Source organism: Martes martes (genome assembly GCF_963455335.1).
Source record: "Martes martes genome assembly, chromosome: 2".
Classification (NCBI taxonomy): domain Eukaryota; kingdom Metazoa; phylum Chordata; class Mammalia; order Carnivora; family Mustelidae; genus Martes; species Martes martes.
In genome coordinates this window covers 69819703-69845062 of record NC_137889.1, presented here as the reverse complement: position 1 = coordinate 69845062, position 25360 = coordinate 69819703, and the positions used below count along the sequence as shown (strand labels likewise).

Here is a 25360-nt window from a genome sequence, read left to right as displayed (position 1 = left end):
ACAGTCTCCATTCTTGAAAGATCATTCAGCCAGAACTCTGGCTCGAGATCCCCTGGGTCCTCTACCCTTCTACACTTGGGACTGTCCACTCTGGCTTCTTTTGGAGCAAGCTGAGAGCACCAGCAGCCCTAATGAAGTGGAATGAGCAGTAAGCATCAGAATTCATCCTCCAAGCCACCATCTGAAAGTCCTATCTGCCAGCTTCCCTGAGGACACTTTAATCCTTTCAGGGCCCTCAGGTCCCCCTGAGGAAAGATGTGGTGATTCTCAGTCCTTGGAAAAAGACTCCAATATTTAATATTTTTTAAAAAGTAGAGCAGAAATCCATACTCGGTAATTTGGGGTGACATTCAGAACCTGGCAGCACTGGAGACAAAGCACACACACAAAAAAAGATGAGGCAAATTGTTGTCAAATGCCAAAAGCATCCTTTCAAAAAGAAAACATAATAAACTGCTTTCAGCCTCTTCTTGCAGATGTGAAAAACTAAGCAGCTTGTGCTTGCAAAAGGGCTACGCCAAAAAAAGAGGTAACAGAACTGCCCTTCCTGAACATTCTGAAGTCCTGCTCTCCTATCATCACCTAAGAAGGTGAAAAAAATTCTCATCCAGAAGCTCTTTAGACAAAGCTACAGCTAGGGAGAATTAGAAGGAACACTACTATTCGTCAAACATCTTTATTTTTAAAATATTTATCTTAAAATTTATGTTTTACTTAATATTAATATTCAAAGATCAGACTTCTGAGTTGCACGCGGCTGCCAACAGAAACCACACATGGCCTGCAGCCCGACTTACTGCGGGTAGAGTCATTGAGAAGCATCCCACCATGCTTTCCCTTAGATTTCATCCCCAGTGTCTTTCCCAAAGCCGGCAAACACACTGGGGATTGAGGCATCTTCCACATGCTCCAACATCATGCAAATGTGAGCAGAAGAAGCATAAAAAAGGGGGTTTACATATTACCATCGAGTGTACCTGCAAACTGCCTGTCCCCATTTCCTCGGCTACCAAACCTGGTGACTATCTTCCCATTTGGCTGGAAGATAAACACGCAGCACGCCTTGTTGTCCACCACGATGATGTGCCCGTTGCGGTCCACAGAGACTCCCTTGGGCCCCATCAACTTTCCGGATCCAATTTTTGTCTGTTAGAAACAAGTACAGAGAAGAAGGTTTAAAACACTACGGAACATGAAGGAAGACATCGGTTTCAGTGCGAATGTACCTGAATACTCAAATGTTCCGTGACCTACTTATAGGTCACGGGCTTCTGTTTTTGTCACGTCCATTATCTGCTACTAAGATTTATGTGAAATCCTTACTTTTTAAGGGGATCACCACCAAAAATGTTCTTGAATCCCCCTAGCTGAGGTCACAGCTCCCTTGTAGAGATGCAGTGTGGTCTAGCAAAAGATCACAGGATCAGGAGGAAGGAGACATTCTCTACACCTGTTGCTTGCTTTCGACACACCTAGAATAGCACAAGTACATTTGATTTCCTCAAGCTTTGGATTCCTTATACATCAAAAAGTGTATTAAAAAAAAAAGACTTCAGGGGCGCCTGGGTGGCTCAGTGGGTTAAAGCCGCTGCCTTCGGCTCAGGTCATGATCCCGGCGTCCTGGGATCGAGCCCCGCATCGGGCTCTCTGCTCAGCAGGGAGTCTGCTTCCTCCCTTCTCTCTCTGCCTGCCTCTCTGCCTACTTGTGATCTGTCTGTCAAATAAATAAATAAAATCTTTAAAAAAAAAAAAAAAGCTTAAAAAAAAAAAAGACTTCAGTAACTATGAGTGGCATTTTTGGAATATGTACAAGCAAAACAATGTCAAAAGGTATTTAGTGTATATAATATAGCCTGTATTAGGCAGTCGTTAAAGGGAAGCTATCATTGTCATTGTTGGGATCATAATTAATATCAAAATCACCAAGCCTCTGGCACTGGACTTCACCAGTGTTAAGTTCCATGAAGGCAGGAATCATGTCCGTTTTATCCACCACCGTGTACTTAGAGCCTAGAGTACTTCCTGGTGCCCAACAGGGACTCAACAAATATTTGCTGAATATATTGACTTCAAGAGCCTAGTATTATTTAGGGTAACCATGATGATTGAATAGTTCCAGTTTTCAGTATTTTAAGATGGGAGAAAAGTATTTGATTTCTCTCAAACACATACCATATTCATTTTAAATCTTGTTCATTTTTCTGAGTAGACTATATAAATGCCTGTTTACATACTTTGATAGCAACATTATAAAGAAATATTTTACTCACGCACCCATTTATTTACTTATGCTATGAACGTTAATGGACACCAACTCTGTGGCTGAGGGTTGCAGGCACTGAGTAGGCAACCAAGACCAGCCCCTACCCTGGAGGATGTCTCCGTCACATTACAGGGAAAAATACGGTCACTGGGTCCTTTTTAAAGTGCCTGGTATTGAGTGTTTGATTTGGGAGACTGGGAGATTGGGGAGAATTCAAACAGGCGATGTCAGAAGCCAAAGAGAACAAAAACTTAATAGGATGGGTCACTACAGACAAGGAAGAAGGAGCACCCAAGGGGAGGGAGCAGCCAGGCCGGGTGCCCAGTGACAGAGGAGGCAGGAGCCGCCGCTCTCCTGGGCACCAAAGCTTAGAGGGTAGAGTAGATCTCTGTGTGTTTTTATAAATGCTTCCTCAAACGTATTTTTAAACAAACCAAGGTCCTGAACAGTAGGTACAGTCTGAGCCCATCTGATTTAAATGGGTTTATGTCTGTATATGTATTCCTGGAAGAAAAAGTAAGAAGCCAGCGGTATTACTGGTGGCAGGAGAAACTCTTACTTTTCATTTGATGCTCATCTATAGGGTTATTTTTTTAAAAACCTATCTGCATGCATTACTTTTTAAATTAAAATTTTTAATCCTGCCAAATTTACATTTCCATGGGTTCTGTTTTAGTCCTCTTATTTTCTCTCTCTGCCTGGTAGAAATATAACATGAGCCATATCTGTAATTAAGATTTTTCTAGTAACCAACATCGGAAAAACTAAGGAAAAAAAGGGAAAAGTATGTAAATCACATATTGTATTTGACCTAACATATCTAACAGTTATCATTTCAGAGGGTAGTCAATATTAAAATTACTGATGACATATTTTACATTTTTTTTCCTAAGTCTTTAAAATCCAGTGTGTATTTCACATGCATAGCACAGCTCAGTTCAGACCAGTTCCATTTCAAGAACTTGGCATCCACTGTGGCTAGTGGACAGCGTAATTCTCTACACTTCTTCTAAGACCTCATTTATGCAATGGCATCAACTTTCACCTCTGTGTATAAGAGTCTCAAATCCGTATCTTTAATCCTGACCTATTTTATAAGTTATTACCCTAAACTCAACCAGTATTAAGCCAAATTTATCTCATTTCCAGCACTTAAAAAAAAAAAATTAGCATCTCCTGATTTCCTAGTTCCTTTTATGATACCACAGTTCATTCAAACCCAGGATCAAAACTTCAGAGCCAAATTTACTCTTTTACCAGTTGGAACCTCAGTTTTCTCATCTATAAAATGGTAGCTATTGCATTTACCTCCTGGGTCATGCAGATTCTGAAGGACAGTGCGCCAAGCACAGCAGATGGCACAAAATCTCCTTTTCTCCACCCATTCCGTTGTTGTCATACCTGCCGCTCAAGTGTTAACAGAGACATGCAGGTATGTGCAGAAAGAGGGTATGGAGAGAGGGATAAGGACTTTTTCGTAGTGGGAGTTCAGACCGTGTGTGATTTTTCATTCTTATAAACTTATAGATGAGATTCAGATTTGCTGTCTTGAGTACAAAGAGACACACTTACTTAGAAAGGAAACAATGGGATTCTTCCAAGGGAATCTGTTATATAAATTTGATTCTGACTTTGTAAATTAGCTCAGAGATCAAAGAGGCTGTACCATGATGATATGTAAAGAAACTGTATTCTTTCATGTTGTAATGGAAGATATGTCAGTAGAGATCAAAAGGAAGTGAGGACCCTCTGATTATTACAGCAAGAATATTATTAACACCTAACCCTTGAACACTAGCTGTACTTTAGAATGACTCAGTCATATAATACCAAATAGATGGCAATTACGTAGAACAAAGACAGAAAATAAAGGACTGTTGCCATTCCATCATGCGGTAAGAGCTAAAGCAGGTCTTAAAAAAAAAAAAGGGCAGAAAACCTGAGATGTTGAGTGCAAACCTCTTTTTCTTCCACTTTCCCTTTATCACTCCCAGCGTAGCTGCACCAGATTTTACCATGTTAGTGTGAATGTGAAACTAACATTCACATGTTAATGTGAAACTAAGAGTTACTGCATTTGGCCTGACAACATGTCCCCGGCTTAAACCCAATAGTGAGCAGAGGTTATTTTAGACCCTGACTTTGAAACAGGTAAATAGAAGTATTTAACTCAACAAGTAGATCCTTAAATTGAAGAAGGAAGAGATGAGATATTTTAGGATATGCTGGGGCCTCTGTGTCTGCTCTAGGGTTACAAAAGGCTCCTGGGATGGGCTGAAAGATGTACATCGACAGAAAAGATGGCAAGGAAAAATTCAGAAGCAGAGAGGAATGAAAATTAGGGCTAAGAATTTGGTGAATGGAAGAAAGAAAAGGGGATAAGCGGTTGTCTCTAGAACTAACTGGGAACAAACACAAAGAACCCACCTTTGTGTTGAGGGTTTGTCTTTCTGAGCACGTGTTTAATTTTACTGAACACCATGAAAAGAAAATAAGTATCCTTCAGTAAATGGTCAAGCAAATGGTCAGTTGGATGAGCTCCCATTACAGTATTAAAGCATTTTTACTTGCTATCCTTTCACCCCCAATCAACTCCTACGGAAAATAAAAGGGTATGCTGAAACTCTACCTTATCCATCCTCTAGAGGGCACTAGTGTTCTTGTTTATTCCAGTTACTACAACAGTATTCCAACTGTGAGGATCTGGATCTCCCAAGTTAGTGTCTATTACATATAGACTATCGAACAATTGAATGAAAAATGCGTAATTCAGGAAGCCCTTCTCTCCTAAATATAAAACTCCAGTTTCAAAATGTCTTAATATAGTAGATATAAAATATTTCAGTATATTAGACATAAAACTGCTCCCTTTATACTTGTTTTAGCATTCGTTCATGAAGTTAGAGACAGGTCATGATTTTGCTAGAGTATGTAACACAAGGAAATGGGCTGTCTCCAAATTAGATGGATGTTGCGGAATAGTTTTCCTTCTGTTCATGTTAAGGCTGTTGTATTTGAGTATGTCTTACTACAAATACAATTACAAAAACACAAAAGAAGGGGAGGAAGTTAGAGATCTAGAAAGGCAAGAGACCTTTCTGTGTACATGGCCATCATATGGAGTCATCAAATTTATAGTGGAACAAGAAAAAAAAACCTCATGGGCAGCTGAAGAATTGTGTGGCATTTGAACTGAAGAATATGGTGGAATTAGAAACTACAGCTTTTGAGTCTCCTAGACTGAAAAGATGCTGCCCCACATAAAACAGAGGCTCCCATCTGAGGGTTAGTAATAATGGAAGTAACTCGTTTTAATAAAAATGAGGGGGTGACTGTAGTGATCCAACAACTTTAAAAAGGGAAATATAAATTCCTCCAAAAAGAAACTATTGAGTGAACTTCGTGTAATCGTCAGGATTCCAAAATAGATGATGAAGAGCATCAATCTCTGAACAGATGGAAAAGGAAGTTCTGACCAAGTGCTGGCAAGTCCTGAAGTCCAAATCACAGCTGATCAAACAGACTTCATTTTTTGGACAGGGTTTCTGGATGCAGATGCCTTTTGCATACCAGGCAACATAAAATCCAAAAATAAATCTGTAATCCTTACCCAAATCCCATAAAATATATATTTTTTTAATCCAATTTTGACATAGGAGACTATCAAGGCTCAGGGAACTTATATCAGTAGTTCTTAAGTTGCAGACCTGGGATTCCAAAGGGTTGATTTATCTGAGTGAAAGTTCATGACAAGCCTCTAGCAGGCTGGACAGGGCGATACAGGAGGCACAGTGCTTCCAGACTTCAAAAACATGTTTGACAAAGTGTCTCATAATCTTCGTGAGAACAGAAAACAGGCTGTATGATAACATTCTTTGAGGACACCTTACAAGAGAGATTCCTGGTACCCCTAGCGGGCTCTCTACTCTTCAGTGACTTGCTGAAGAAAGAGATGATGCTGGGGACAATAGCAAATATGTCAAGTGATGGGACCCCCCCCCACAAAGTACAACTAAACTCCCCTTTTCTCTGTGCTGCCAGCTGCCATTTTCTTGTCCTCCCAATTCCTATTTACACATTTCACCACTAGGTTTTCAGATTGCACCAAACAATGTATGACTGATTCGAGGCTGACACAAATTGTTTTGTGTCATTCTGGTGTCGTTTTTCCTCAAGAGGCTCTTAGGTTTTTCAAAGATACAAACCAGGTCTTACAATTCTGGTTCTCCCATATCATCCTCTATCACAGGCCTGAGACAGTAGAAGGCAACTTCATACATGCCAATTTGTGGGTTAATTGGGGAGATATCAATGGCCCCTTCGATACCCTTTTCTAACGGCTATTCTTCATTGCATTTAGGTAAATATGATCATACGTAAAAAGAAAGTGACTGAGCAACCTAATGGCTTGACGAAATGAAGCCGCTATTTCCTATATATAACATTTATGACAATATCACTGTTCCTCTCCATAAAAGTTAGATGGAACAATGTGAACAGGTCTTTGTAAATGAGAACTTGTCGAAGTTCATCTTTATAATTCCTATTTCTTCTCTCTACCGTTTAGCAGCCATCTGGCAGCTTAATCTTACCTTAAACTTGCCATCAGAAGAGAAAATGCTAACCCATTTATTATCATAGTCTGCGATGATTATGTCCCCGCTGGGATGCACAGCCACTCCTGTGGGCCGCTGCAGCTGCCCAGGAGAGCGCCCTCGTATGCCAAACCGACTTTTGAACTGGCCGTCATTGGAAAATATCTGCAAAACAGATGACATTCCCTGGAACGTGAACTTGCACAGAAATGAGTGAGGAAGAAACAGTTCAAGAACACGCCCGTCATATGTACTACAGGCCAGGACAGGCAAATCCCATTTGAAGAAAAGCCTATACACAATTGTAGGCTTCTCTTCCTTTCTTTGTACCGTAGATCTGAAGTCTTAAGTAGGAAAATACGCACAGAAAGGTATATAATGAGGGCCATACCTGTACACATTGGTTGTTGCTATCTGCAATTAGTATCTTTCCACTTGTAGACGCAGCAACCCCTTGGAGATTTGTAAATTCTCCTTTATTTCTTCCTTTGGTACCTAGAAACAAATTATAAAACCACAGAGATTAAGCAACAGAGAATTAGATCTTCCCGTTTCTTCAAGAGAATTAGCCAGGCTTCCATAGGTAGGTAACCTGAGAATGTATTTTTTTAAATTATACTTTAAAAAAAGCACCTCTCCTACCATGACCTAATGCATAGGCTCCTGAACATCTCTTCCAGACCAATAAAGTTTTTGTAAAAATCACTTTTTTTAGGCAAATGCAATCTTGTCTTAAGCTGTAACTACATATTATTTTAATATTACATTAATAATCGTATTAAAATATGTGTAAGATTTCACAAACAATAAAAAAACTAATACTACAATCGATGATATGCAACAGTAAAGGGCCTTATTTTAGAGTTTTGCTGAAACCCCACCCTCTCACTCAGCAGCTTCTGGAAGAAACCTGACTTGAAGAAGCTTCTAAGAAGAAGCTTTCAGTACATTTAACAAACCACAGGGCCTCAGATGTGATAAAACTAGCAGGCTGATGGTCATGTAATGATTAACTTATTCATTATTTTCAAAAACTCAGTATCTCATAGCGCTTTCTGGATTAAGTAAATACAAAAGGGGAAGAAAGTTAATTAATCCAATAATACTCTCATCCATACTAGGCTTTTCAATGAGAGATGAGGCCGGAGGAAGAAAAAAGCCAGTACATCTATGGGTTAACAGATGTCTCTTTTTGTTTCAAAACAAGTATTTGTAACTTATTTCAATAGGACCATGTAAATATTAAGGGACAGAAACAGACTGAACTTTACTCAGAAAGGACGAAGAAGGAAGTTTTGATTTTCACAATTCGAGGGAAAAAGCTACATCTCAGCTTTTTTGCGGGCACTTTTATCATTTCATTTCACCCTGCATTTCAGGGGGAGTGGCAGGTGGGAGAAGCAGGCTCCTTGCCGTAGGAATCGATCCCATGACCCTGGGATCATGACCTGAGCTGGAAGACAGACACCTAACGACTAAGCCATCCAGGTGCCCCAAATACATACTTTTTTAAAGGTAGTGGGGGCAAGGTCAAGAGTTTCTCAAGAATGAGACTTTGTCAGGAACATTTGATAAAAAACAAATGTTTTTATGAGCAAGAGGAAGAACTAAGGACCAAGTAAAGAAACACAATAAAAAAGCAAGGTCCTACAGCTCAGATTGGAACATAAACAAAAGAAGTGCCTCCATAAAGAAACCCCAGGTTGTTCTAGGTCCTTCCTTATGTAAAATGGGAAGGGCACCCATGGCTTGGAGGACACACTGGAAGGGGAAAGAAATACTGAAAATGGGGAGGGGAATAAGAAACACCTGAACAGGTAGATGGATTCTGGTGCTGTCCTTCTGGCCCAAGAGGGACAGAAACCTGCCTGCTGCCCTCTTTTATCTAACCGTTTGTCTGACCTGCTCAGGACAAAGCCTATTATTCTACTCAGAGAAGGCTCTGCAGGCCGCAGGTTGATGTTTGAAAGGAAGGGAAAAACCATGGGGAGAATAGAGCTTTAGCAGAAGCTAAGGGGGTGCCTTAGTCAAAAAGATTTCATTTTCCTTCTGCAAATGTTGAAGGAGAGAATGTACATGAGCAAAAAATACTAACACTTTTATCTTTGCAGAAATGAATATACATTTCTGAGCGTAGGTGAAACTTGGGAAGACATTTCTTTGGGCTCCATGTCAATACCGCCTGGAACAAGGAGAAGGAAGACTCTGCCCAGCGTGAAATGAACGGAGATGCTCAGTGCCTATCAATACCCGGTCATGAGAGCAATGGAAACTTGTTGCCAAAGACCACGCTGCTGGAAAGACTCCACAGCTCTACTAAGCTCCAGTGCCACATGCTGGCCCAGCTCTTATTCTTGGTCTCAAGTTAACTAGAGCTTGAGTCTGCTGCCCCACGAATAAATAAAATCACTGGGTCGGAAGAACACCTATTAGTCCAGGTGTGTGTGTGTGTATTTTTTAAGATTTTATCTAATTATTTGAGAGAGACGGGGAGATAGCACAAGCAGTAGGGAGGAGGAGAGGGAGAGGGAGAAGCAGGGAGCCCAACTTGGGGCTCCATCCCAGGACCCTGAGAGCATGACCTGAGCCAATGGCAGACACTTACCCAACTGAGCCACCCAGACACCCCTTGACTACATATTTTTGAAAAAGCTAGATAGAGCAGACACTGCCATTTCAATTTTATGTTTATTTTTAAAAATCTTTTTAAGACACGTGGCTGAGTATTCAAACAGCTGGGGTTGGCATGACATAATACCTTCTGATTCTTAAGGGTATCTTTCATCTTGTCGGAAAGTATTGACCGTTTTTCTAAAAAAATCTATTTGAGTTTTTAAGCATAGCAGGATCACAGTGTTATTCCTGAAGATCAAAGAAAACTACGAGCATATTCTTGAGGAATAGCTAACGCTATCTTCACTAGCAGTTGAACTTCAAAAATATTGATGGTGTGTAATAACATGGAACTATAGCATATTATCATGCTGAAATGCCCACAATCCAGCTGTTTATAAAGTATGTTGGGACCAAAACAAAATAAATTCCAGAAGTTAGAAATAATTTGGGATCATGCTTTACTCTTCAAGATTTTTAGTATATTCTGTCTGGACTACAGAAAAGTCCCCCCTCCAAAGTATTCTATGTAATGAAAACTAGTTCTTTTGTAATGAATATAAATGTAACATATACACACATAGTACTTATAAAATCTTTTCCTGACTAAGTTGATGTACAAGATTTCATTTGGTGGTTATGTTTTGGCTAGTAAAATGAGTAACACCAGTCTTAAAAGTAATTATAAACAATTTGGCAACAATTCCATAAGATAATTAAACTGGTTTTTCCCAGATGTTAAACTAGCCCATGAAGCATGAAATGAATATTTAAGCCAACAGCTTCTCATCTGTGCTCCTCCGGGCCACCTCCACCCATGCCCCCAGGAAGATCACTCAAGGAAAGCCCCTGGACTGAAATAGGGATCCAGAACTGCAAATTTCCTCCCACCCCCACTCCAATGTAATAGGAGAATTAACGCTAAACAAATCTAGATACTCTGAATGGGATAATGCAAGAGGATGAACTCAAGCAAAAAACAGGGTCTAACACAGGCTCTTCAAACAAGTAAGTGCTTAGCAAATATTTGTCGAATGAGTGAGTGCACGGACGAATTATTAGCAACGGAGTAAATTACACCCCACGTTACATCATGGAAAAACAAAATGTTCAATAATATTTACAGCATTTTCATAGTCTATTCTCTAGTGCACTCCCTGGAACAATCCCAAGAGTTAGCAGGACAAATATTACTGTTCCACTTTATAGATGAGAAAATGAACCTAGACACATCACAAAGGTAGTAAAGACTGAGAAAAGAATAAAAAACTCAGGTCTCCTGCTCTTATACACATCCTTCCTTTTTTTTTTTTTTTTTTTTTTTAAGTGATCTCTACACCCAACATGGGGCTTGAACTCATGACCCCAAGATCAAGATCAAGGCTTGTATGTTTTACTGACTGGGCCAGTCAGGACTCTCTCCCGTTTGCCTTTTTAAAGATTTATTATTTTAGAGAGAGTGACAGAGAGACAGAAAGAGCCAGGTGGGGGGAAGGGGCAGAGGGAAAGGGACAAACTAACTTAAGGAGACTCCCTGCTGAGCGAGAACTCCTATGCAGGGCTTGATCTCAGGACCCTGAGATCACAACCCGAGCCAAAGCCAAGCATCAGCCAAAGCCAAGCATCAGCCGCTCAACGGAATGAGCACCCCAGGTGCCCTAGCACCCCTGCTTTTTTCTAATTAGACTTTAGCATACCAGGTTCTAATTAGACTTTAGAATACCAGGCTCCTGATTACCTCTGGGCTCATATGGCTCATGCATTCTCTCTGAGCTCATATGGTTCATGCTTTCTCTCTAAAACCCTTAGGAACTCCATCCCTTAGCACATGGCATTTTAACTGTTTAACTGTCTCTCTCTAAGCGTTAGTTCTCTGAGGACAGGGGCAACATCTGTCCTGTTTGCTGCTGCACCCCATACCCCAGCACAGCGCCTAGCACTCAGGACATCCCTCTTACATTATAAGAAAGCCCACTAGAATACGAAGAGTACAAAGGAGTGTTTCATTCCTTTCTTCTCAATGACACATTAAGGTATGGTGTATGAATTACATAATTTGAAACAATTCAGCTGTGATTCTTTCACTCCCTCCCACGTCTTCTGGCTTCCCTTTTGTTTAATGATTTTCTTTAGTAGCTGACAAAACCAGCTCACCGCTTCTAGTCAGCAAACTCTAACAGTGCAGGGGAAAATAATCCCGGTGTTTCATCAACAGATGCTCTAAGCTACCTCCCTAAACTCATTCAGGATTGTTTTCCAGCACAGTATCAGAGTTAGCACAGTAACTCATTCACAGCAGGCATATAATTCAGTTTTCAGGCGTAGGAGGTATCAAATCTCTCAACTTTGGAAAACCACGGTAGTTAAAAGACATTTAAGATGAAGAGGAATCGTCATACGATTAAAAAGGCAGGGGTTGGGGCGCCTGGGTGGCTCAGTAGGTTAAGCCTCTGCCTTCGGCTCAGGTCATGATCTCAGAGTCCTGGGATTGAGCCCCTCAACGGGCTCCCTGCTCAGCACTTCCCCCACTCTCTCTGCCAGCCTCTCTGCCTACTTGTGATCTCTCTATGTCAAATAAATAAAATCTTATAAATAAAAAATAAGTAAAGGCAGGTGCATCAGAGGCTTGGGTCCTGCCCTAAAGCTCTCGGAGCCCCGATTTCTTCAGGAGGAGGGATAATTATATGTTGTGGTAATTTGGCTCTTGAGGGGCGGGAACCATGGGAAGAGCTCTGATTTGTAGCTCTTGCCCACTTCTGTAGTGTAAATGCTCCCCTCAAGGCTGATGTCCGGCTTGCTAACATGAAATCACAGAGCCCAGAGTTAGGAGGTGGTGTGTATGGCAGCATGTGCCTCCTATGTTGTGGTAGGTATTCTCTGCTGTGGGGGCATTAGGAACTGGAAGGGTGTCATCCTTACCAAAGATTTTAAGTAAGATTTTTAGTAAGACACCATACAGAAATGGACTGCACAAAGCCTGGCTCAGAGAACGCTTAGTTCTTCCTTCTATTCTGCTCCCCATCCATCCCTCCTGAACCACACTGAAGCTCATGATTTAAAGTAACTTCCTTATACGTTTCACTCCCAAAAGGATCTCTAGCCCTGGTTTCTTTGCTGAGCTCCAAACCTACGCTCTAAAGTGCCGAGGGTACACTTCAGCCTGGTTGATCAAAACTGAAATCCGCCCCCTTTCCTGACTATCCTTACCTGGGTTGATGATGATAATAGTAACAACAACAGCCAACATTTATTGAGTCCTTACTATGCACCTGTACTCTTTGAATACATTTTACATATGTTATTTTAATCCTTTCTAGATCAAGTACACCTTAATACCATCCCTATTTTATAGATAAAGGAACTGAGGCACAGAAGGTTACATAACTTCCCCTAAATCATATAGCTAATCAATAGCAGGCTGGGATTTAAATGAGGGAGTCAGTCTTTTCAGTTCTTGACTGTTCTTCAAGACTTAGGTTAACTCTTACTTCTATACTACAGCTACGAATAAGATGTGAATTAGTATTACCTCCCTTTGCCTCTCTAAAGTGGACTGCATGTCATTCAGTACCAGTCGTTATTAGAAGCCCCTAGGAGCCAGGTGGTTCTTCTCCTACCCATTTTATGGAGGACACTGAGGCACTGAGAGAAGAAAGTTAGCCAGGACTGCACAGATGAGGAAGTAGCAGTGCTGGGGCTGGGACCCAGGGCCGCCAGCTTCAGAGTGCACAGCCTTAACTGCCACTCACTCTACCCGCTCATGTCCCTACAGCATGCAAGTCGCACACCGAGAATTCAGTCTGGTCCCAGAGCCTTGCCCTCTCCGTCCTGAGCATGCACGTATTTATGTTTGCGTATTTATTTATTTATTTTTAAGATTTTATTTACTTGAGAGAGAGAGAATGAGAGAGAGCACAGTGGGTGGGGGAAAAGGTCAGAGGGAGAACCAGACTCCCTGCTGAGCAGGGAGTCCGCTGCAGGACTCCATCCTGGCACTCCAGGATCATGACCTGGGATCATGACCGGAGCAGAAGGCAGTCATTTAAAGAAGGATCTGAGCCCCCAGGAACCCCTTCCTGAGCCTTTATAAATTGGCCATTTCCTCTCAACTGCATTGAAACACTCTGAACACTGGCAATTGTATTAGCTCAAGTGGACTACTGCCTCCTGAGGGAGACGTCACATGACCTACAATGCCTCCAGGCTCTCTGGAAATAAACAACTTAGTAAGCCACCACACTATATCACCCAGTTCAGGGCCTCCCCAGAGACCTGGCTATGCGTCTCAAACCCCAGTGAGCATAAGCATCACTGTGGCTTACAGAAACCATCTCCCTGGCCCTCCCCAGAGACTGAGACCAAAGTTCAAGCTCCTTATCAAGGAAAACACAACCTTCTCTCTGCTTCTATTTCATTTGAGACTCCAAGAGGATGGCATCATTTACGGTCCTTGAACTGCTCAGTTTCTCACCTTCCTGCCTTTGCACCTGCTCTCCCTTCATCTGAAGCACCCTTTCTTCCCTTACATCTGACACTCCCTTTCAGAGACAGCTCAGGCTTAGAGGCTATCTCTGGGAACCTTCCGGGACTCCTTGCCACTCCAGCGTCTGTGTCTTGATTGAAGCTGAAGGTACACGTCTGTCTCCTTTGGACGGTCACCTCCTCTAAGTCACAGTCAGAATCTCATCCCTCTTTGCACCGCGACCCAGCCAAGTATCTGGCACAAAGTAAGAGCTCAACAGCACAGTTCCATCTAACCTGGGGGCTGGATAACTGGTGAGGAGGGTGAAAATGGGAGTCAGATTTAGCCCTGAAAAATCCCTTCCATCACCCAGAAAGTGAGGATTCACTCATGAGTACACAGAATCAGCACGTTATTTATGGTTGTTGAATGAACTCTCATACATGTATTATGATAACTATACATCCTGAAGCACAAATTGAGTGCCTTGAGTATGTGTGAGACCAGTTGAGGGAACAGTAGAACCGTGGTTACCCTGCCAGGTGTATAGCTGAATTGCAGTGAATTTTGGGTTACGTGTGGCAGGCTTCAACACAGCACAAAGGGACTGGTCAAACTGTGCGGTTTTGTTTTGTTTTTTTTTTTAAATAACATTTTAAAGGTGTATTTTATCTTGTTTTTTTTTGAAGATTTATTTCTTTGAGAAAGAGAGAGACCGTGACTGGGGGGAAGGGCAGAGGGAGAGAGGCAGACTCCCAGCTGAGTGTGGAGCCCAAAGCAGGGCTCCATCCCTTGACCCAGAGATCTTGACCCAGTCAAAGAGTCCTAGGCTGTATGCTTAACCAACCAAGCCAACCCAGGCGCCCCCCAAACTGTGCATGTTCTATTGTTATGCACCTAAAAGCTGAATTGTACAGAGATACTTAAAGTTTGAAAACAAAATTATAGGGATGCCTGGGAGGCTCAGTCAGTTAAGTGTCTGCCTTTGGCTCAGGTCATGATTCTTGCTCAATGAGGACTCTGTTTCTCTCTGCCTGCCACTCCCCTTGCTTGTGCATACTCTCTCTGGCAAATAAATGAATAAAATCTTTTTAAAAAATAATAAAGTTACAACTGCAAAAAAAAATTGAAAGTCTTCTAATTATTAATATAAACTCTACCTGCTGTAGCCTACAGTACAGACATCAAGAAGACAAGTTCTTAGAAGGCCAGCACTGTTTGCCTGACATTGCGTAGCACAGTTCCAGACATGGGGATACATGTGAATGACTAGCCTCGGGCTTAGCGCCGGGTTGTCTGGTCTGTGTGTTCTTGGACCTCAACACTGAGGCCTGACAGTGGTGAGAGGGAAGTTAAATCACGCGGAAAGTCACAACTGGATCCTATTCAAGCGAATAAAGTACTTATGCCAAGTATTCTTTGGGGTATTGTTGGACATCATCTTTGACCTCAAGCAATTTGTAATCTTATTGGGAAATGAGGCCCATGCATGAAGAGTAATCATCACAGCAGACTCCAAAGGAGAAGGTGGAACTTGGGGAAAAGATAAAATTGGGGAAAGAATTCAGAGATCAGGTGCCTGGTATGGAAGCCCAGAGGGTGTTCAGGGAGCAGTGGGCTCCAACACTGACTTGTCCAGCCTCATCTCCAGCCAGTGCCTTCCCCACGTTCCATGGCGCCGACCTTTGCTCCCCTGTATCTTCTCACAGGCTGTGTTGCTCAGAAACCTCGCTGAAGTTCACTCCTCTTCACCATGCCCTTCCTCCTTGCACTGGTCCTTCAACCTGGAGTGCTACTTCCACCTGTCAACCTGGATAACTCCTCCTCTTTGTTCGTAGTCCTTCTTTAAATTCTTTCTCATTTTCCTAGCTTTCCACCCCCTAACCCATGGTATTAAAGGTAGAGGCCACTTTTAGGCAACAGGCTTGAGCAGTGGAAGGCAGAAAGGGCCCCAGTGAGCACCGGGCTGAATACAGACACGCCCCTCAGACGACCCATAGCCTCAAAACAGCTGGAGGCCCCAACTGACCAATGGGCTACTTACAACTCGGCCTGGCTCCCCAAAAAAGGAAGAGTTCATACATCCCTGTACCTCCTCAGCTTTCCTCTTTAAAAATGAATCCCACCCACTGCCTCAGTCTCTCCTCTGCTGACCCGCCCACCAATCCAAAAATTTCTTTCTCCCTTGTTCTGCCTCTGGTGAATTCTCTCACCTCCTGCGCATCTGATGGAGAGACTGGAGAGACACCACATTTAGTCAAGCAGTCATGCATCTATCACCCAGACTGTAAGCTCCTTGAGCGAGATCTCGCTTCTTTCATCTCTAGATTCTCATCACCTGGCATAGTGGGCAGAGGGCACCAGGTGCTCTAGAAACGCTTTTTGAGCCAAATTATTGCACCATGAGTGGTGTCTTTTGGCTAGCTCTGGATTAAAACATAAAGTTAAGGGGAAACAGGCCTGAAAGATGCTTTCCTTTCTGCCCTTCTGTCTGGGCTGAACCCCCAAAATTCATGTACCAACCTCCAGTACCTCAGAATGTAACTGCATTTGGAGAGAAGGTCTTAAAAGAAGACATCAAGTTAAAATAAGGCCATTATGGTGAGGCCCTAATCTCTTACAAGAAGAGAAAAAAACACCAGGGGTTCTGCATACACAGAGGGACAACCCTGTAAGGACAAAGCAGCAAGAAGAACGACCGCCACCTAGAAGACCAGGAGAAAGGCCTTATAGGAAACCAACTCTGGCACCACCTTGATCTTGGACTTCCAGTCTCCAGAATTGTGAGAAAATAAATTTCCTTTGTTTAAGCCACCTAGTCTATGGTATTTTGTTACGACAGCCCTAGCAAATTAAGACAGCATCTTTACTTCATGAATAAGCTCAGACACAGTGCCATATGCCAGGCACTCTTCTAAGTTCTTTACGGATGTTTAAACATTTAAACACCTTTCCACCTGTGCCAGTGAATCACCAGTGAATTCGCAATGGGCAGGAGGGAAAAGCGTACACCCCCTTCTCTGGTGGGAGCTGGGGATTCAAAATCAATATGGTGGGGTGAAACACCCGAAGAGGTATGTCAGGTGAGAATCACCGGTGGTGATGATGGAGATTAAAATTAATAGCAACAGGAAAATAACAGCTACCCGTAATTGAGCACTGGGTTCAGAAAAGGTAAGCTACCTGCCCAGCTGTTAAGGAGAATTAGAATTCAGACCCAGATCTTTGCCCTTTTCCACTTGGCATACTGCCTGGAGAAATAGGCTGGGATCACCTGGCGGGGGGGGGGAGGTCAGGAGAGGAGGTGGGCGAAAGGGTTGAGCAGGAGACCCACTGAGCTTGTTCTCAATGCAGGAGATCAGTGGGGAGCAGGAAGGTAAAAAAAAAAATTTTTTTAGAAGAAAAGGGAGTAGGGAAAATCTAAGGACCTTCATTGCCTGTGCAAACCAATAGTTCTCATTTATTTAACTCCTACAGCATACCAGGCATTAAGCTTGAAGCTCACAACGGCTCTGAGAGAACAGAAGGCTGGCTGAGGACAAAGCAAAAGGCTGACACCCTGCAATCTTCCCCCACCCCCACTCCTGGGTGGGACATGTGACATTCTTTAGGAATCTCCCAACTATCTTAATAGCTTGCTAAAAAGGGCAAAACGACCTTGGCAATGGAAAGGCCTCTGGTATCTGGTATCCTGCAGGTCCTCTTTAGCATATGAAAGTTCTATTGAAACCTCCCTTTTCCTTTCCCCACCCCCATGGTACATAACCTGCCACCCCTCAAAACCCCGGAGCAGCAGCTCTTACTGCCCTCGGGTCCTGCCACCGTGCTTTAATAAATCACCATTTTGCACCAGAGATGTCTCAAGATTTCTTTCTTGGTCATTGGCTTCGGACCTCACCCCACCGAACCTCACCTATATTCTAGAACTTCATCAGCTCCGCGAGGCAGATATTTTTCTATTCTTATTTTATAGACATGGAAACTGGAGCTCAGAGAAGCTGAGAGACCTGCCTAAAGTTCAAGTTAAGTGGCAGAACCGGAGCAGCAGACCTGGGAGGTTCCCACTCCTGCACCTGCCCAGGTCCTCACCCAGTTCCTCCATCCCCTTTCAGCAGGCAGGTCTACAACTTCTGCACACATGTGGCACATACGGCCAGTGAAGGGAGGAGGGCCTCTGGGCTGTGAGTGGACAAGTTACATGTCCCATCATGGCCTTTACAAGATGCAGTATTAACACAAGAGCAGCAGCTGGCCAAGGAGGTTCCAAGGAGCCTTTGTTTCCCAGGATTGCTATGGAAAAAGTTCTCTGCTTAGGAAAGCTTTGTGGAAGTGCTGCCTGTTATCCCTCTCCTGCCTTGGGAGACTTACAGGGCACACTGGCAGATTCTAAAGATTCTGGGGTTAAAACAACAACAACAACAACAACAACAACAACAACAACAACAACTTTCCTTAACTGAAGCTAAGGTCTCCCCAATCTATTTGAACCCCAGGCTCCACGCAATGCCCTTTCAGAGATTCTGCAACACAGGACTTAAGAGGCAGAAAGATATGCAGGATAATAAAGATAAAGGTACTTTTGGAAACTTTAACCAAAAGGCAGGCTTTGTCCTGAAGACAAAGTCCATTGATATTTACCTTTAGTTTGCTTTCTACTGAGAGAATAAACAGTTAAAATCAGAGGCAATAAAGCAGACAAGGGAATTTGAGATTTGCATTCTCCAATCTATTGGCTCATCGCCGGGTTTCCGCCCCAGCCCCATTCCATTCTCCGTATTTTCCACCCACCCTCCCCTCTCTGGGGCTGCTCTCCAGCTACACACACCTGGAAGTGACCACGACTTGTACTGCTCCGTGTCCCCCATCCCCAGCCCTATGGTACAGAAGCGGTGAGAGGGAGGCATTAGGCCCTCCGCCCACAGTGCAGCCGGAGCCGACAGATTCAGAGAAACAATGGAGTGATCTCAAATAACAACCGCTCTGCCTTTAGTTACTGCTAAAGACATTCCTTTGGCGGGAGTGGGGGGTCAGGGGGCGGTGAGTTGGTCAACATGTCCTTCAAAATTTCGGGTTGAGTGCTGTAATTTTTTTCTATTTTCTCTTTTTGCTTATTTTCCGTTTCTAATTTTCCACAATGAATATGCAGCACTTGCGTTACAAAGGAGGAGGCGGGGAAGGGGCAGCGAGGAAACGCGGAGAGAGGAGAGCACAAGGAGAAGTGGGGGGGGGAAGGGAAAGGGGGGAGAGAAGGGAAAAGAGGGAGGGAGGGATGGAAACCAGAGAGAGGGGAATTGGAGAGATGGGGGGCGGAGGGTGGGGAGGACTTGGGGGGAAGGAGGAGGACAGAGGGGAGAGAGGCTGACGGGCGAAGAGGAAGGGAGGGAAGAGGAGAAGGAAGGAGGAGGAGGAGGGAGGAAAGGGGGGAAATAAATCCTAAAATTTCCGGAGAAGACTGCCTAAACTCACCTAATAAAATACCCCAGTGTCCCCCAGCGCCTACAGGTCCAAGTCCCGACCCGCAAGGTTCCCATTTGCCGCAACCCTTTCCCCGGCGCCCCTTAACCAGAGCAGCGCTCAGACAATGGGGCGTGGCGGCGCCTTCTCCTTACCCACTCGAAAGATCAGATCGTCTTCGATGGGATTCTCTTTTCGTTTCCCAGTGCTGTACATGCTGGCGGGTCTCTTCACCGCTTTCTGCTTTACATGGCCGCTCCCCGGGGATTTCACGCGCCTCTTCACGCCCTCGGTGGTGGGAGACACGTCGGCCGACCGGATCACTTTCAGCTTGAACGGGCTGCCTCGGATGTGCTGGTCATAGAGCCGCAGCGACAGGGTGAAGTCCCCTTCCTTCTGGACAGTGTACAAAAACTCGTAGGTGCCGTTCTTGTTGTCGAGGATCTCCCCGTCCGCCACGCTGCCGTCGGGCGTGCTCAGCTCGGCGGTGATGTAGGCGTTGCCCGTCTTGCACAGCTCGCCGTCTTTGTCCTTGGTCGTTATGGTAACGGACATGGGCTGCCCGATGATGGTCTGCCGCAGCCCCTCGCCCGTGGCCACCGTCTCGGAGGCGACGGCGTTGGTGGTTAAAATCGTCCCGAGGTTGTGGATGGACTTCTTGAGCCCCTCGGTCTCCACGATAAAATCCAGCTGATCGTTTTCACGCGGGTGCAGCGGGAAGTCCTGGTCGGCCAGTTCGTTCAGCTTCTCGCTCATCTGCTTCTTCACGAGCAGCACCTCCGTCTCCGTGCCATGGTTGAGGGCCTGCGCCGTGAAGTTGCTGCAGCTCTTTATACTCTCCTGCCCCTCGAGCAGAGTATCCAGCTGCGACTGAAGGACCTGCGGGGGTGGGGGTGGGGGGAAGCGAGGTCGGGTGAGCGCTTGCCGCGGCGCTCGAGCTCAGCACATCGAACGCTGCGCGCCGGCGCGCGGGGGCACTGCCCTCCGCGGGCCACCACGGGGTCCTGCACCTGCCCGCGCCGCTGGCTCTCCCGGGGGGTACTTAATCCGGCCCAGCGAACCGGCTTCTAAAGCCTGATTCTGAATTGCGTTCCCGGTACCTCCTCTTTCCCTTCCCCTCTCCCAGACTCTCCCACACACATATTTCTTGGGTCATGTGTTTTTGATGGGGCGAGCGGAAACGTCACCACTGGGAGCCGGGAAAACAAATTGCTATGCCCGGCATCCGAAATATTCATTATTCAGTATCTCTCCGTGAAGTCCCCAAATCCCTTGTTGCCACCTAAAGGAACAGAAACCAGACTAATGAAAACCCTCCACACCCTAATAGCAGAAGCTTTTGATCCCTGTTTTTGTGATTGGACATGTTAAAGGCCGCAGTCAGGGTTCTTTTGGAAGTTGACTAACAGGTTGGTGTAGATGAGAGAGCAATTAAGAGACTATTAGACGTTATAATCAAGGAAGGAAAATAATCCAGCTTAAACCTAAATCCTGAAAACATGACTTTATATTCAATCTTGTCTTGTGTCAAATTATAAATTGGACCTTATGGTTACAGAATCATAGAACTTTCCTGAAAGAGGAAGATAAAAAGAGCTGGATGTGCCATTAAATGAAAACTACTATTGGGGCACCAGGGTGGCTCAGTTGATTAAGTATCTGCCTTCAGCTGGGGTCATGATCCTGGGATCCCAGGATCAAGCTGGCTTCAGGCTCCCAGCTCAACACAGAGCCTTCTCTCTTTCTCTCTCTGTCCCTCCCCCGCTCTGCTCGTTCTCTTGCTCTCTAAAATAAGTAAGTAAATTGTTTAAAAAAGAAAACTACTGTTTACTATGCAACAGTGACATTAAGGACCCATCTGAGTCCCCTTTGCTATTATTAGAACACAGTAAGCTAGTGCAGAGAGGTGCCCAGGATACCATGACTCTTACTGTGTATCTATGAGAATGGCTGGAATCTTACTTTATGTTTGAGGCCATAGTTGACTTCCAGTTCCATAAGCAGCACACTTTTGCGCACGTTCAGAGTCTTCTGGAGCTCATCAAAGGTAGAATGGATGTCATCCACAATGCTGGTCTTTTGGTTGGTTAACTGATGAATGATTTCTGAGATGAACTGAAGGGCAGAATCTATTTCTGGGAGCCTGGAGGACAGTCATTAAAGATCATTATTTAACATCAACCCAGAAACAGAGAAACATCTATCTAAACACTATGTTTTGTCAAAAAACATTTTCTTTGCCTTTCATCATCTTCAAAAAAGTAATAGCGGAAGAACAGAATAAATAAGACATGACATAATTAACTGCTTTTGAGAGAAGAGACTTTGAGGGTCCACATCTACTTTATCTAATCAATCATCTAATTTTAATAATTGATGGTACAAAGTCTTGAGGCTCTCTAAACACCATGGCTTCTCCTCATTCTGAAGCAAGCCTTCTCCAACTTGACACTATAACATTGTAGGCCACGTGCTTCTTTGTTGCAGGGGACTATCCTGTGTGTTATAAGATGTTTAACAGCATCCTGTCCTCTGCCAGATGCCAACAGCACCCCCACACGCAACTGTGACACCAAACTGTCTCCAGGTCATTGCCAAATTCCTCCAAGGGTATAACTGCCCACAATCGAGAACCATTGTTCTAAATATATAGCTGTATCTTTTCACCTAATCATATGAAAAACTTACCCAGACTCTGAGTTCCCTGGGAACATTTGCAAGCTTCCAAGTTCCTTTAATTATTATAGAATAACCATACTTTTCTCACTACAACTGTTGGTGATGACAGATTTTCAGCTGGTTGTTTACTTCCTTTCTTTGGTCTTTCTCATGTATCGCACAACTACCCTGTCCCCTCATTTCCATGCCAAAGAGTAAGGCTGGAAGCAGGGAAACATAAGGAAAATTGAACAATCACTGGTTGGTACTATTTTGCTGGGCTCAAACAGAGACAAGCTAGTGACAGTCAACACAATGGTCCAGTATACCAGTATATGTCAGAAAGAGCAACTAAGAAAAACTCAGAGAGCCTGATTTCAGGCACAGATTTCAGGGATCTCCCGGGAGCATTTTCCCTGAAAGTATTTTATTCATTTAGTCATTCAAAGGTACTAAAACAAAAATGCCACCACTCATAACATAAGGAGGTTGAAATTTTACCAAGGGGCAGGGGATGACCCTATCACTCACTAGTTTATGACTACAGATCCACCATCAAAGGAGAATTTATTTAGGTAGCGTGAACCTATTATCCCACTGAGGCCGGAGATCCAGAGGCCAAGCCTCCTGCTCAGCCAGTCGTGAGTCTGGGGGAGGCGTGTGCACCTTTTGTTGACGGCGTCCAGCTGGACCTGGAGCGAGGCCTTGTGCTGCTCCACCACGTCCTTGAGGGGGACTGTGGGGTGTTCCGCATGCTCCCCCTCAGTGCACTCCCGACACATGGCGGTCTCGCAAGACTGGCAGTAGAAGTCCATCACCTGTGGGTAGCGCAAAAACAAGGTCTGGTTCAATGCCACTAATCGGGTGCTTACTATATGCTAGGCCTTTAGTCGGCCTTCTCATGGAATGCTCATGGCTTCCCCAGGATGTAGGCAGTATGTCCGGTGTCACAGAAGTAAAGGAAGGGTAAACTGTCTGTGCAGGTCTCAAACAGAGGTGGGCCAGACTCCAAAGCTGCTGCTGTCCTCACAAAACCAGCTCTTCCGTGGCTATTACCTGAGAGCTGAACAGCGTGGGACTGTGATGCTCAAACTCTGTGATCTTAGGACACTTTCCCACTCTTTATAAATGCCTGAGGATTCCAAAGTGCTTTTATGTATGTGAATTGTATCTATAGATATTTATCTGAAAAACTGAAACAAGAATTTTAAGTATTTATTAATTTATTAAAAGCAATATTATAAGCCCACTAAATGTTAACATGAACAATACAATTCATGAAAGATAACTCTATTTGGCAAAACAAAAAAATGTGAGAAGAGTGGTATTGTTTCCCACTTGTAAAATTTCCTTCAGTGTCTGGCTTAATAGAAGACAACTGGATTCTCATATCTGCTTCTGCATTCAATCTTTTGTGATAGCACAGATCATATTGTCTCTGGAAAATTGCACTGTACACTCCTGAGAGAATGAGAGTGAAAAAGGCATATAATGCCTTAGTATTATTATAAATATAGTTTTGATCTGTGGACTGCCCTCCCCACAAAGGGTCTTGAGTCCCAAAGGGTTCCTGAACCATACTTTGAGAACTAATACTCTTTCTATAAGAGATAAGCTGTATGGAGCAATTTGTACTCTGGCTCTACCACTTAGGTAACTTCACTGTGTCTCAAGTTTTCCTCTGTCAAATAAAGACAATAATAGTAACCTACTTCCTAGGGCTCCTTTGAGAATTCAGTAGGTTAATATGCACGAAGAAGTAGATGATGCTTGGTACTGGCATGATGAAGCAGCAGCACTGACGATATGATGATGATGATGATAATGAAGATGAAGATGAAGATGGTGGTATCATCTGCTTCCATGAAAATAAAGCCACTTATCCTGATTATGACGAACTCTCAGTAACAATATAACATAAAGCCTTTCAAAAGTCAGTTTCCGGGTGAAGGCATTCCCCTATTCTCTCAGCTGAAAATAACTTCTTCCAATTTTGAATTCTCGAAGTGCTTCTTGGAGGGAACTTTTTCTTAAAGTATAAGACACATACAGAAAAGGGCAAAAGTCTTCCTAAAGACTGGTGGATTTTCACAAAGTGAATGTTCCCACCAAAGCACCTTTATTTATACCCCATTTTATGAAATATTTATAAGATATTAAGTTCCTGAACACAGGAAGTCTCTTACCCAGAGCCTAAGTAATTGCTTGCACAAAGTAAGTATTCAAAAATTGCTCTTTGAATGAACTGTATGCTGTCTATAAGAGTCTCGTTTTAGAGTCAAAGACACAAATAGATTGAAATTAAAAGGGTGAAAAAATATTCCATGCAAAGAGTAATCAGAGGAGAGCAGGAGTGGGGTGCCTGGGTGGTTCAGTTAAGCGCAGGATGCTTGATTTCAGCTCAGGTCATGAACTCAGGGTTGTGAGATGAAGTCCTGGGTCGGTAAGCTCCGCCCTAGGTGTGGAGCCTGCTGAGGATTCTCTCTCTCTTCCTCTCCTTCTGCCTCTCCCCGCTTCCCCCTCCCCCAAAAAGAGACAGAGAGAAAGAGAAAGGGAACTGGAGTGGCTATTCTAATATCAGACAAAATAAACTTTAAGACAAAAGCTGTTACAAAAGATAAAGAAGGACATTATATTATGATTAGATGATAAATTTATTAAGAAGATATGACAATTACAAGCAAATGTGTACCCAACAACAGAGCCCCAAAATACATGAAGTAAAAATGGACAGAACTGAAGGGAGAAATGAACAGTCCAACAATAGCTGGAGATTTCAATAACCCACTTTCATTAATGATCTAACACTTAGATGGAAGATCAATAAAGCAACTAGGCCTAACAGCCATCTATAGAACGCTCTATTCAATAATAGAACACACATTTTTGTCAAGTACACATGGAAGGTTCTCCAGAATAGACCATATATTAGGTCACAAAAGTCTTGATAAATTTAAAAAGATTAAAATCACACAAGTATCTTCTCTGGCCACAATGGAATTAAATTAGAAATCTGTAACAGAAGGAAACCTGGAAAATTAAATAACTTACTCTTGAACAATGAGTCAAAGAAGAAATCACAAGGGAAATTAGAATATACTTTGAGATGAGTAAAAATGAAAACCCAATATACCGAAACTTACGAGACAGCACTCAGAGCAAAATGTTAGTTATAAATACCTACTTTAAAAAGAAGAAAGATCTCAAATCAATAATCTAAGTTTCAACCTTAAAGAACTAGTAAAAGAAGAACAAATTAAACCCAAAGCAAGAAGAAGAAAGAAAATAATAAAAGATGAAAGTGGAGATAAATAA

General features: G+C 43.4%; 1 protein-coding gene across 1 annotated transcript in view; it reads right to left on the bottom strand.

Moving 5' to 3' along the window:
- Positions 1 to 25360, bottom strand: part of TRIM2 (tripartite motif containing 2) — a 49445-nt gene that overhangs the window by 9912 nt on the left and 14173 nt on the right. The window contains exons 3-8 of the mRNA XM_080796797.1: positions 22712 to 22863; positions 21350 to 21530; positions 19543 to 20266; positions 7250 to 7353; positions 6856 to 7023; positions 978 to 1146 (exon numbers count right to left, since the gene is read on the bottom strand). Coding sequence (XP_080652923.1) covers positions 978 to 1146; positions 6856 to 7023; positions 7250 to 7353; positions 19543 to 20266; positions 21350 to 21530; positions 22712 to 22863 — 1498 coding nt within the window. The remainder of the gene's footprint in view (positions 1 to 977; positions 1147 to 6855; positions 7024 to 7249; positions 7354 to 19542; positions 20267 to 21349; positions 21531 to 22711; positions 22864 to 25360) is intronic.